This window comes from Oryzias latipes, chromosome 15, assembly GCF_053564925.1.
Source record: "Oryzias latipes strain Hd-rR chromosome 15, Olatipes_Hd-rR_3.1".
NCBI classification, from domain to species: domain Eukaryota; kingdom Metazoa; phylum Chordata; class Actinopteri; order Beloniformes; family Adrianichthyidae; genus Oryzias; species Oryzias latipes.
The window spans coordinates 18,680,426-18,695,150 of record NC_136251.1 but is presented as its reverse complement, the minus strand read 5'-3'; the positions used below and the strand labels follow the sequence as shown (position 1 = coordinate 18,695,150).

Below are 14,725 nucleotides of genomic sequence, written 5' to 3'. Positions count from 1 at the left end.
ATCAACGTATGCCATCGAATGATTATGTAAAGCATGTTTCAGCAAAATAAGAAGAATATCAAAAAAGCCTCTAGTTCTTAGTTGTCGGCAGTAGGAACCCATAAATAAAAATGAGGAAGACAAACGTAAAATGTAAAAAATAAAATAAAAAAGGGGAAGCTGAATGATAAGTCTCACACTTCTATTTTTGTAGATTTGGTGCAGATAAAGGGTTTTATCAACTGTGTCTTAAATAAAGGTGAAGATGCAGACTTTTTATTTAGTTAGCAAAAGGAGGTATAAGTAGGGTTTGCAGTAAAAGATTTTATGTCATTTTTATTTTTGAAGCTGAAAAGGCATAGGTGACAAAGGAGATACTTTTTTTATTTCATTTTTCAAAAATAAAAGCACAACACCAATGTCATTTTAGGAAGAAATATTCATTGTTCCTTTTGTTTTATTCTTGAAGTAATTTTATTGGGCTGCACTGAGTGACTCTAATGTGAGCTGTCCTGTAGTAGAGTACTTCTGGCCCTGACACGATTGTAGTTTATGAGGTCAGGAGCTTTACGACATGTTCTGAAAATAATCTACCTCGCCTTAGCTGTTTGATCTTCCTGCTACACTACTAAGGCAGGACAGACAGAACAAGGAAATACAGAAAAAGAGTTTCTGTGAGGAGGAAAAGTGACTTTTTCAAATGTTTTTTCAGCACCCCTCAGCTTTCCAATGTGACAACCCCAAAGCCAATACAAAGCTCACAGCCAGATAAGGACACACTTTATTTTGAAAAGCTAAGCTTCAAGAACAATGGAATCTTTTTTAAGTGCACATACACTCAGGGTGCATTACACGCTCCAACACACACACCCTGACATGCAAACGTTACAACGCCTTTGTACAGTTATTAATGCCTTGAGGCGCTCTCTCTCCAAATTGAATCTAATCAAGTGAAATGCTGTGAGGGTCCTCAGGAGAAAGAGCAGGTCTGACGGTGACCGCTTACAATAAAATCTGTGACATTTGGAAACAAAGACGCCTCTATACCTCTGAGGGGTAATTGCCTATGACAGTCCAAATGCAGTCTTGAATAAATATGTGTCTGCTGTATAATATCAATGCTTGCATGCACAAATATTTGTGGTAATGCTTTGTAAGAGGATTTGTGGCAACTTTGTGGCATACTGTGTTTCAGATGTGTTTTTTTTTGTGTGTGGGTTGAATGGTTTTGATTGTCCTGTTTTTTGAGTGGTTTTATTATTTGAAAATACTGGAACTGTTTACACCTAACACTGGGAATTTCTGCTGCTGCAAATTTCTTATTGGAATCCTTCTTGACATTTTTATTTCTTTTTTTTCTGATGTTTTTTACTTTACATTCCTATATTTTATGAGTTTGTAGCCTCAAAACATCAAGAAGCTAAAAGGAAAAAAAATATTTTTAAATCTTTTAAACCTGGTAGTCTTGTAGAAAGCAAAGCATAAACCACACTTGTTATATAGCCCTGAAATATTAACTTAGCAGCAGAAATACCCATGAATGTCACATCCAAGAGCTTTGTAAGAGCAGACGAGATGGTGAATAATTCATATAAAACTATATTTCAAACTACCTTGCTCTGCTTTATCAGCGGCCCCTCTGCAATATTACAAGTAAAATATTTATGATAATGTTTCAGGATGTGACTTTGAGTGTAGTTTGTAAGGAATTTGGCATATGTGGCTTTACACGCAGCGGCTTTGTTCAAATGCCTGTGTTGACTTTTAATTGTCACCAAGTCAGATCCCTAATTTCAGCAACCGAAATATGGGGGGCGGATGAAGAAGAGAGGTTTATTGGTTTTGATGCCAGGAGCTTTCTAGTTTCTGTTTGTGGTCTGTTTGCTCGCTGCTAAATACAGTATGATCGTGTTTCAGCAGGCACTGTGGCGCAGGTAAACGGCACATACTGCGAGCAGTGGAGCCAGAACGCATCCAAAATACAAAAACTAAATCCTTTCCTGTTCAGATTTTATTTACTTATCTGCACTCAAACACACAAATATGATCCATTCCCCTGGCTTGCAATCCACAAAGTCATTATTTGGATTAAAAAAAAAAAAGAATTCATTCTAAAAATGTTCTTTAATGCACTGCTAAACTAAATTATCTGTATTTATTGTGCATTTTGTTTTACTGCTGTGCTAGGAGAGACAGATTAAGCCCTGTTTTATTGCCGTCATTTTCATTGGCTGATTAATTTATCAGACTTACTTGAGCAAAAAGCAAAACATTTCAAGTGGAAACACTAGTAGGTTAATTCACATTTACTGCCAAAAATGTATTACTATCTCTTACAGCGCAAATATAATAAGTAAGCATGTAATTACTTATTGATAAGGTTTCTGCAATGCAGGCAACCATAGATGTGTGTCGCTAATTACAAAATAAAAGCTTTAGTGTCTTTTTAATCACCAACAGCAAACTTCTCATTTTGGTGCAACATGTAGAAGATGGATGGAAAACAAAGTAAGGACAAATTGTAGTAATAAAACAAAAATACTCGATCTTCCTTTGTGCTTTTCTGTTAGTGACTTTTATTTCCTGTTATACGTGGTGTTATCTTTAAGTATTGAATTTTTTTTCTGTGCTTTTTCCATTTTGCCTTATAATAATCTTTCAGTTATAAGTGTTTAATAGACCCTGCATTGTATTTTTATTAGGCATGGATAGGAGACTGAAATATTTCAACAGTTTTTTTTTTACTGTTTTTTTTTAACCTTTTTTTTATAAGCAGCCATGCTTGCCTCAAGATGAATTGCAAAAACGTTGGCAATCTTTTCATCTGTTCTTCGACTTATGAGTACATACTTGCACAAGTAAAAACACTTCCTTTAGCTTCAGCGTTTACAAATGCTAAAGAATTTCCCCTTGTTACTGTGATTCCTAAAGTCACTGTGTCTGTTTCAGCGAGCAGGATTTTTTTCCCCTGACGTGGCATTTTGGTGTCAATAACAATTAGATTATCAGTATCTTTGTGCGTTTTTTATTGCACTTTATCAGTTTGGCCCCAATTTCACTTCCTGTCTTGAGGTTCCTAAGCTAACAGACTTTTCTTAGCCAGTAAGTTATAAAACATGACTGAGCTGTAATTTAAGAGGGTGAATTACACACTGGTATGAAAAGTGGCTTAAAGACGGGCTTTATTAAAAAGTTTCACCTCAAAGTAGCTCAGAGTGTGCAGCCAAAGTCCGCTTTTTATTTTGTTTGGTCAGTATGCAAATGAAAGGCTCGCCCACACACAATCACACCTGTCGACTGAACGGTTCATGGAGTTTTTCACCGTCAAATAGCTAGAAAAACAAACTAGTCAGTCAAATAGAGGGCGACTTGAGTTGTCAGCAGCAAATCATGCATTTCAAACATGCAGCCTAACGATGCTATGTGTTTGTACTGCAGACATCAAAATGTCTTGTCAGTTACACTAGAAGGAAAGGATGTGAAACTCATACAATACCTATTTAAAGTTACAGCAGAGTTTGAGTACCTCACTCTCTTTGTGTGATGCATTTATGGAGAGTTTTTGTGGTAGCCGAGGAGATAAATGCAGTTCAAAGTGTGGCTCATTTTATCCTAGAATAGCAGCAACTTTACTCAAATAATCTCCTGTTGTATATTTTTAAATGCTATTACCTCTCTTGGGTTAAAATACATCAACTTGATGTAATTTCCTATGTAATTTAAGACTAAGATTACAATAATATGTGTTGTGAATCTATGAATCAAATTGACAGATTTTGTGCAAAGAGATGACACCAGCCAAATAATGATCCATGAAAGGCAACACAAAATAAAACAAAAAGAAAAAGCTGAATAAGTTTGTCATGTAAAATGGAGTGCCTGTTTCCTGTTTCCTTGCATTGCTTTTCTCTTTACAAAATCGAGCTCTGCAAAATCTCTGAGGCTCCTCTGACAGCTTTTTCTGTATTTTCTATGTCTTTTAGGCCAAGAAGAGGATGGACGAAAAGTTTTAGTCCTGAGTTACCCACAGTATTGCCGCTATCGCTCGGTTTTGGCCCGGCTACGAGAGCAGCCATCGTCCCTGCTAATAGATCACATCGTGCTGGCGCTGGGCGGCATCGCCGCACTCGGCGGGAACACGAGGATCCTGTACTGTCGTGACACATTCGAACACCCCGCCCTCCTGCAGAACGAGAGCATTTGTGACGAATTTGGTGAGTACCTGTGGAAAACACAACACATGAACTCATCTAAAATGTGCAACAAGTATTTCTAAAGAGGTTTATGATGTTTGAAGTGCCTTAAGTTGCTTTATCAAAAGTGTTGTGTGCTGATCTATGAATGTAGGCACTCTCCAGAAACCTATTTTCATTATTTAGTTTGTCTCATACGTGCAATTGCGCCGTTGTGGTTAGCCAAACCATTAATCTAGGCCCACTTTGGCCGGAAAACTGCCGTATAAAAGAGGCTAATGTAGTTCCATTGTGTGAAAAGTTGTAAAAAATATGGCAATAAAGTTCTTTTAAAACGTTTAATTATGTTAGGGCTGCCTGTCAAAATGAACTCATTTTGAGGCACTGAAAGCAGTTGCTGTAAATAATAAATACATTTACTCAGCAATTAAAGTGAGAAAATCAGCACATTCTATTGCTTTCTGATGGACTTTTTCCAGCATTCATCATAAATTTAAGCATATCACTTGAATCTATTACTGGCTGTTAGAGACTTGATCTGGAAGATGATTAATCCACATTTCTGCACGCTGAAGTGTTGAGTTATTGAGCTTTTTTGTTATTTTTGTTTTAGTTAGGCTGACTTAGACTTCATTAATTGCTGTTAGGAGTAAAATAAGCATTCAGAGCTGAATTATAAACAAGGTCATAAAATCTTTGCAGAGAATTTTTTTGTACCACCTGAAAAAAAAGGAAATCTGCTATCAATGATGTATTTCATAATTTTTTGGTTCATAAGAAAATCCCACTTTTATACCCACAAAGGAAAAAAAACATTATGTTTCCCTAACTTTTGTTAGACTCTGCAATTAGAACATTTCTCTAGCAGTTGCCAGAACAAAGTCATGACAGAAAATGAAAGCATATGTCATTGGTTATGAACATAGCTGAGTAAATAAGATTATTTTCCTTGTCTTATTGTTGGAATGAGTGCAATCGTTGTAGGGTATAGAGGCAACAAACAAAATTTTTTTCAACACTATTGATTTTAAACTGGTTTTTTTGTCTCCACTGAATCTCACAGTAAAACCAGGGGAACAGGTTTGTTTAAATAAATAAACACAGGCTCACAAATGAGAAAACACTTTTCCTGCCAGATCTTTGAATGACTTTTTCTCAATAAAACAACAAAGAAAAGGGGAAAAAATGAATTTATTTGAGTTAAGAAAGAAAAAAACTAATGTTATAACTTTTTATGATGAAGGGGGTGTGGCCTACATATCTATAATTGGCATCATATAAGCTTCGCTTTTACATCAGACATTAATCCTTTTATGATGAATTTCTCTAATTTGCCAAACAAATAAAAAGCATGAACACGCTTTGATTTATATAAATTCATGTAACTGAACTAAAAAAAGAAATTTAGCACATTTAGTTTGATTTTGGGATACATATGTTTCTTTTTATCCTGAGTGTCCTGAAGAGTCTTTATGTTTAATGGCTGCTGTTCAAACATCCTCATCAGTCACACCTATGAAAAGCATTCTGTGGTTCTAGTGTGGAGCTGTGAAGTGCTGGAACATGTCTGTTTGCTATTTACTGAGCCTTCCCCGCTGCTCATGAATCTGCACATTTTATTAAGCTTGAACTGCTTTGAAACAATGGAATAATGTGATTCATCCCTCCATATATTTTCCTTTTGCCTGGTAACCCAGCAGGCACTTGTAGCCGCATCACTATGACATTCACAGTTACGGCTCCTCTGGTCAAAAGTCATTGTTTTTCTTTTCCTGTAAATTTGCCAGGAGGTAATTGCATTTTAAGAGAGCAGCAGAGGTGAGACCAGAAGGGAAAACAGTTTTAGACGTAGGAAAATAAGTTATGAATAGTAACGCTAACATCCTGTGGCTGCTGTTTCTCATTCGCTTGGCTCGATGATGCCATTCCTCTGTGAGCCACATTTAAGCTAAAGGTTTATTTTCATAGCCAAAGGGAATTCTCCTCTTTTTTTTTATTTTAACTAAGGCAGCCAGATTTCTAATGTTATTCACATGAAGGTTTACTCGTTTTGAAGCAGACTTTTATTTCTGCTGGAATTGCTGCTCAGAGACTTGGAGGTGATATATATCAAAACAGCAGAGCTAAGTAATTTCCATTGCTGTGGCAGGTGAGCACGTCCTCAAGGGCGCCTTTCTTACAATTCACAACATGAATATTTACACATATGCAGTCAGGAGCACGCCCAGCTGATGAGAACAGTCGCTTTACAGGGAAAAAAAGCAGCCATAAGGTCCATAATAAAACCGGCCATATTAGGATAAATACCTACACTGTGGACTTTGAAAGAAGCAGCAATGCACAGATGAGGTAGTTAAAGAATAAAATTAGCCAGGGAGTAACTTTCTTTGTGCTTCGCTCCATGTTAATTCTGACCTTTTGGATTCAGTCAAATCTGCCGTGGCACCTCTAACAGCCGTCCATCTTGTCACAGCTAATTCATGAAAGTGTGTCAAGCTTCCTCAGGGGGTCCAGGGAAGAAGAGGGCTCAGGCATGAAAATGTGGTATTGCTGAGTGTCAGCAGCCTTTATGTACAGTATTGTGTAGCCCATAGATGAAAGCCTTGTGCTGAAATCAATCCCATTCTTGACAAAGCACTGCAGTTGTTGCTTGTGCAGCAAAAACAGATGTATTATTCTACTGCCGTCTTCTGTGTGTGCATGTCTCCCTTTCTTCTATTTATTTAACTTTATCAAGTGAGGGGAATTATTAGAAACATTTTCTCAGGATTCTGCTTCATTTGATGCTGAATTTTTTTTATTTTTGTATCCCCCCTGTCTATTTTTCTAGAAGAGGCAGACTGCGCTTGCCTCATTTACCAAGTCTTTAGCCTTGAATCCATATTTACGCTCAGCATCACCTGTCCCCTCTGCAGCTCTTTCCCTCACGGGGAATGACACAGTTTTTGTTTATAATTATCATGCATTCTCTGCAGGGATTGATTATTCCGGGGCTACTTTAGACTCTCATTTTCATTTCTTGCCAGGAGGAATGTAATATAATCACACAAAAAACGTCCAACTGGAGGTATAAATTGTGTTTTAGCTCACACTGGTACAAATATTTCTTTAGTTATTGCATTCTCACTGACATACAGAATGAAAATCAATCTCTTATGTAAACGTAGAAATAACAAAGGTGTGACATACTGCACTCTCATAATATTGGCATAGCTGAGGCTCCTCTGCAGTGATAAAAAAGTCAGAAATAATAGCTTCACATTTTTATATAATGTATCTGTTGAGTATTCCTCGCATTCATTTGGCAGCCTTGCTGAGCAATGTGTGTTACAAAGAATTACCATAAGCATGTGTGAGCTTAGCCAAGTGCTGTTTTATGATGATGATATATATTTAAACAAGATGACCATTTGTAAAGGAAAATATTACACGGGAAGGATTTTTCCAATTTTTTCTCAGGTTTCTGCTTCCCCCCTCACCTCCATCAGAAACCTAACACTCCTTGTGTATACAGCTTAAAACAACAGGATTTTGAAAGTTACTAAGGCAATCATGTTTGAGGCACAGCCACCCTCCTCCCCCCTCCCTCCTCCTCCTCCTCCTCCTCCTCCTCCTCCTCCTTCTCCTCTTCCTCGCTCTCATTTGTCCTATATTCCCCAGATCTCATTCCTTGGCACAGAAACCTCATAGTTCATGTTCGACTTAGTGTGTTCTCTTTGAAATGTCTCCTGCTGTTTTTTTTTTTATTTTTATTTTTTTTCACCCCCCCCCCTTTTTTTTATTAAACAGAAGCATTTTCAGAGCAATTCCAGTGAATTCTTTTTAGTAATCCTCTTGAGTGGGAGGAGTATAAAAACAATTTATTGTCCAGATGCAAGATCATAAACAGAGTTTTTATTCTATTTTTGTGCCGTGTAGAGTGAGGGCTAGTTCTGAACATCTGTGGCTGTATTTGGTAATGCTTTTACCTGTATTTACAAGAGTGTTTGTATATGTCCGTGTCAACAGAGGATAAAAGCTCCTTATTGAGTAACTTCGAAACTAATGATGGAATAAAGAAAAATGTTCAAATTTCAAGCTTGTATGATGAGATAGTATCTTGCATGATTGGGTTGGGTCACCCAACGAACATGAAGTCATTGTTTCCACAACTTGAACCATTTTCTCACCGCTCTTTAGACTTAGAAATCTGATTAAATGAAATATGCACACGCCAATATCTTCCCACAATGGCCCCCGTCTGTTAACGTAATAGGCAAATTGCTTGCTAAGCTCATGTTTTCTCATCTCCTGTGCAGATTTGTGTTAACCAACAGCCAATGAATATTTCATTGTCCATATGTCGTAGTGTACAGAAGCCACAGAAGAGGATTTTAGTGGAGAAAAGAGCACATGCTGCGGCTGCATGATCACATTTCATTATCAGGACACAGACTGTATATAAAAATGAGTGAAGCATCTGCTGTTAGGCCACTTACTATACATTTGGCATCTCATTTATGCTGTGTCCTTCAGTAAAATCCTCTATAAAGCTGCACTTCATGCACAATATACATTCAAGTAAATCCCAGTTGTTGATATAATATATCCAGTATTCTGACTCAGAATCAAGATTAGTGTAATATTTGAAATAAAAAGGCTTGGATGGAGGAGCACTATCTCTGGATTGAAAATGACACACTTCTTCAGATTATCCCTATTATGTCATCGCCAGTTTCCTAACGTGACAAGCTCTGTTTTGCATTGGAGATTTTTTTTTTCAGTTAGCAGATGGATAAATAAGATAAATCATTCTAGCTATAGGCATGACACATCTCTGAGGTCATCTGAGAGCAAATATTGCTCAGAGGAGCAACCGATCAGTAATGTGTAGAGAAAGAAAAGTCACTCCTGCCTTGTGCTTGTCAGTGGATCTGCTTTTTTTAATGTTTTTTATAAATCCTGTGTAGCTTTAAAGTTATAACTTTCACCTGAAACAGAGACAATCAACATTCACGCGCTCTGACAACCTTTGGATACTGCTTTAGCTGTAAAGATATCGCAACAACATACGGGAGAGGGCGTTTCCGTGAAGTGAGAGATAACATTATTGCCCAATGTGTATGTGTGTCAGTAAAATTCATTGTGATTTTAGGCAAGGTGTGTTATGATAAAGGCTTGAGTTTACAAATTCTTTTGTGATATAATATTATCAGATGGTTAATAATGTGAGGGAAGTAAAATATTAACAGTTTTGTTTAAACACGTAGACTCAAAGTGCGGAAGTTGTGTTACTGGTTTTCTTATTAAATGCCAATGCTTTCATTTTCACCTCACTTGAGAGGGTAAACCCACTTCACAGAAGCCTAAAATCTGCTTTAGTACAGGTGATCCAACAGTGAAACATTCAGTCACCATTTTATTGTCATGCTGTCATCACTCTCCTGCAGCAGATGTGAGTAGCGATTACTTAGAAATCTCTCCCTGTGGCTGCATTTATGGAAACTCCGACATCCAAGATTTGAAGATGTCTGGCAAGCAGGAACCAATATAAATCAGATCAGTCACAAACGATCCAATTTGAAGTGTATTACTTCTCAGATTGCAGACTCCTGGCTGCAGATTTGAAATATTTGATGAATGTCTTGTTTTTAGAAAAACACAATGTCAGAGTGTCTTTGAATGCACCAGTAAAGAATGATTGCAAGCCGGCTTCTACTTGCTATCTGAGTGCCTAAAGATCATAACAGATAATAAAGCTAATGATCCCGTATACAAACAGGCAGTCCTCAGACAAGGAATACAGAAATCATTTGCATGTGATTAACCATTTTGGCTTGACCTTAAAATACTTTGACAGGTTATTATCAGACGTTGAGATAAAAAGGTAGTACAAAATGTGAACAGATGCACTTTGTGTAATCTGAAAAACTGATAAACTGCAGAGCATGTAATTAAAGACTTAACACTTAAGCTGAAAAAGGCCAGCCTGACCTTATTCACAATGGCCTCACTTATTATTTCATTAATAATCTTGTCAAATAAAAATAAAAAAATGATGTTGAGATTTTATTTACAGGATGTTGTAATCTGGTGTTTTTTAGCCAAATTTCTGCTGTTACAGCTTTTAAATGTCCCTCATAAACTTTAGTGAACAACATGTTGGAGCCTGGAATGAGTACAACTGACTCATCCGTGTTACAGTAAACTAGAAAGTCTGAGTCTGCAGTAGAAACCCCACACGTGTTCGGCTTTTTTTGTTTTTTTGCCATCGTACTGCAGGTAATGGCCTGTTGGAAGTAATTGTTCCTGAAAAGATCTTGTGTAACCGGAGTGACGTCAAAAATCTATGTGCCGCTGCTCAAACACAAGTGGGGATTAAACTGTACATGATAACTGTGATTGATGTTCCCCGTTTTTTTCCATGTATTTTTTTGGGGGGGGGGCGACTCTGCTGGAAGCTGCTGCTGCTGTTGGCAAAAGTGTTTCTTTTACTGTTAAGTTCTCAGTTACATTTAAATGATTGATAATGTTCAACTACAGCTGTTTTTATTTTTTATTTTACTAATTGATTTTAGAATGAACTCATTGAATGTAAAAAGAGGGGGGAAAAGCCCATCAGAATAAAAGTATCATTTGCCCTGTGTGGTTATTGCAGTGATGATAATTTATATTCATTGTGGCTTAATGCTTAGTATCTTTTCCAAAATGATGGAATCTCTGTGATTGGGCTCATTGGTCGACTCAATCCCATCATGTGTAACTAGAGCACGATCTATTAGAATACATATATTTTATTGATGTATGGGCTTCGTATTTATCCTGGCATTCATTTATTTATAGGTTGATGCTGTGATTTTTTTTTTTCTCCTCTAGTAATGAATAGGATAAGCCTTGAAGCTTATCCACTGCTCGCTTTCATCTCTTTCTCCTTCCCTCTTTCCTTTCCCCCCTCCTTCCCTCTCTCCGTCTATTCCCCTCTCTTTTCCTCTAAAAGCCAAATTGAAATACTGTATTTTTTAAAGCCCCAGTCCTTCTGAGTTGTAGCAGCAGTTTGTCAGTACAAATGATGTGGCAGCGTTTGAAGGTTATCCTGTTTTTAGCAAATCCTCGACATTATGTAACTATGACTGTTTTAAATGTGGCACTGTTATGTGTGTGTGAAAGGGGGCGGTCCCTATTTATGCTCTTAACATTTCAGTGAAAATTTGATTTTTTTTTTTCCCTTTCATTTCCTCCCATGTAACAATGACCAATAAGAGCTACTTGGCAACACTTGGGCACAGGGAAAAGCTACACCAACATATTCATTTGTTAGATATTTACAGCCTTTATTGTGTTACTGTTTTATTTTTGCTCTGACAGAAACATGGCTTCGTGACTCATTACAGTATAAACACACACAGTGCTTGGCAGAACTTAAGACAATGCAAAGTTGTACTTTGATTTCTTCTATAATTGAACCGTGCAAGCAAGCATTTATCTTCAGATGGATGATATTATCCAGTTAGCTGAGGGCAGAGGTCATTGCATTCCTCAGTGGAAGTGGGTTAAGATTAAACCCGACTACGTCTCAAATGTGATGTGTGTTAATAAGTGCTTAACAGGCGACGTTAGCATCATGAGACAATCACATGAGGTGGATAGGAAGAAAGAAATTTGAAGAGAGGAATTGTGAGGAGAAGTTTCAGCTTCTTTTGGCCTCAAATTAATCTTGTGAAATTTCCCCAGTAAAACATGAAACACTGTGGCTTAATTTCCTATTTACTTTGCAAATGGAGAGCTAGAGTCGACAGCCTTTATGAGTTTGCGCAGTGTTAAAGTACACACATTCACACCCCTGTAGTAACACACACACCCCAGTGAATCCAATAGGAATGATTTCATAATCCATCGCAATAATAAACTTCTTTGAACTGTTTAATTGGCTCTTCCTGGAACGACATGGCTTTGCTTCATTTGATCTGATGAAAGAGTAATGTTGCCTCTCCCCAGGGGGAGCATGCACAATGGTGCACAAATAACGAATTAAGAACACTACCTTTTTTTTCCCCTTCCCTTTTCGTCTCCTCCATAATAAAGCAGGAGCATTTGTATCGCTGCAACACCACTTTCTCTGAAATTGCTTTCATGTTTATTTGCTTATGTGTCTAATGTGAAGAGCTGGGTTTAAGTGAAAGCAATCCTGAAAGGGTGATTTATCGAGGGCACGTAAATTATCATTAAATTAGCCCACATTTTTGCTGTTTTCCTTTTTAGAAGCCTCTTGGAAAAAAAATCACTGCTGTGGTTTTTTGAAAAGTCACAGATAATGTACACTATTCTGAGACCTAATCGACTTTAAGGCAAGAATAGATGCTTGGTTTAAAGACATATGGAAATGGGTTATATATTTTAACAAAAACAAGAAAAATGTAAACTGAACTGAGAAAGTCATGATGGTTGGGGTTACTGTGCCCCTTTCTGGGCTGAGGAATATTAGCAGTGACAGTCTGAATAGAAGGTCTGTGTACAAAAACAGTATGGTCACAGAAATGAGCTCATTACTGGCAAATGCATTATGTATGTGCACATCTACAAACATACATTTATTTTGTTGTATCACTATGGTCAAAATATGCCATCTAAGTATCCATGTGCTAACTGCGACCAATCCAGAACCTAAAGGCAAGAAAATCCATGTGAAAACTTGAAACCATAGCCTTAACTTTTCTATTAGTTTGGCTCTAAACACACACATCACTCCTGGCTTAGCTCAAGCTCAAAGAACGACTCGCATGATTTGATAAGTGCGAGTTAAAAGAATACAGGAGGGTATTTTTAATGTCCTAGTAAACACACTTGCTTGGATGTAGGCTTGTCTCCATGGCAACACTAGAGGGAGCGTGCCCGGCCTAGCGCCTTGACAGTTTCTCCTGATGGTGATTGATAATTACTACCTGACTTGTTGTCCCCGTCTTGGCAAACATATGGCGGGAGCTGCCCGGCGCTGTATATCTGCCTAAATGTTCCCCTTTTCTGATAATAGCTTTTGAATGTTGTGTTCTGGCGTTCACGCACACCAGTCCCCCCTCAACGTAAACACACATGCACGCTCCTCCCAACCCAACCCCTTTGTAATTACATTTGCTGCCGCTCACATAGTTATTATAGAAAGGAAAGAGAAATAGATAGGAGAAGCAGGAGAGTGGGAGAAAGTCAAAAATAAGCGGAGGAGGGAGGGAGGGAGGGAGGCAGGGAGGGAGAGAGGGGTGGCAGAATTGATTTTGTTTTGAATGGATGTGTTCTTTCCAGGGCTGCTGGATTTAAATTTGACAAGTTGTCAGGATTAACACAAACAAAAAGCGTTTTTACAGCGTAGTCACATATTAAAATACAAACAGCCAATAATAGCCGGTGTGGTGGGTTTAAAATTGCAGGCAAAAGTCTTTAATCCACATCCATGCGTGCTGCGTTTTATTATGCAGCATGTTTGCATGCGTAAAGCTCATATTTAAATGCAGTTGGAAGCAATCTTGTTACATTCACAGGGGCCATAGAAGGGGACATGAATCTATAAACATGATTTATCTACTGCACACTATCAGCGAAGCATTAGCATAGACCCTCTCTGGTAGATCTTATTACGGGACAGTATGCTGAAGCCTCGGACTTAAACTAAAAACCTGATCAGCATTTTAAACCTCAGATAAACTCTGCAGAGCAGTAGACTTCAGTAAATCAATATTCCCTTTTAGTTCACGCTAGGATACACACCTACAAGCGCATATTTAAGACAGTTGAGAGGACAAAGAGGTCATAAATTGAAGCTGTTTTTCTTCATTCCAGTCACTATAGTAGGTTGGAATTGCTCGCCTAAATGTTTGGGAGGATTTAAATTCACTTCAAGTTTTGTACTGTATGAAAGAAGCCTCTGCCTCGGTACCGAATCAAAGTTTATTATCCACGTTTACTTAACTTTTGAATGTCTCGAGTCTGCTGGGTCAGTTAAATGTGTGGCACACCTGCAGCAGACATCATCCTGGCACTGAGTGGAAACCCAAGTCACTTCTAATACTTTGTGATTGAGGTCTGCCACGGGCTATGGCAACAGACAGGCTCTGTGAACGAGATAATGATGCATGCACACACTGCTGTCAGTCAGCCAGCTGAAGGGATTCGTCTTTGAGGAAAATAAAAACAGACTGCAGCCGATATAATGCAGCATTTGTATAGGAAATGATAGGTTTGGGAAATAAAGTGGAACACGATGTCAGACTTGTTGCGAGCAGAACCGTTCTGATGAGAGTCTGAAACCAGAAAAGCTCGCATGGATTCCCATTTTTGCAGTGTGAAGGTATTTAAACATCCATGCTGAGCGCATACATCAGTGCACAGTTGAGACTGCATTCATGGAAAGATGTGAAATAGTTTTTATTCATTTGACCACCGTGTGAGGCTCAACCCACCAGATACTTTTGGTTGAATTTGCTCCAGTGGGGTTGTCTCTGCCTTGTTATGACAACATTAATGGTTTCAGAGAACTGAAAGGTAACTATTTTCTAGAGGCTTATTTTTAACCCAGAATGGTTGCA

At 37.9% G+C, this 14,725-nt stretch overlaps 1 protein-coding gene across 2 annotated transcripts in view; it reads left to right on the top strand.

Annotated features, from left to right (window-relative positions):
• Positions 1-14,725, top strand: part of arid5b (AT-rich interaction domain 5B) — an 81,123-nt gene that overhangs the window by 34,149 nt on the left and 32,249 nt on the right. For both annotated transcript variants that reach the window (XM_078931892.1, XM_011484322.4), the window contains exon 5: positions 3,963-4,193. In XM_078931892.1, coding sequence (XP_078788018.1) covers positions 3,963-4,193 — 231 coding nt within the window. The remainder of the gene's footprint in view (positions 1-3,962; positions 4,194-14,725) is intronic.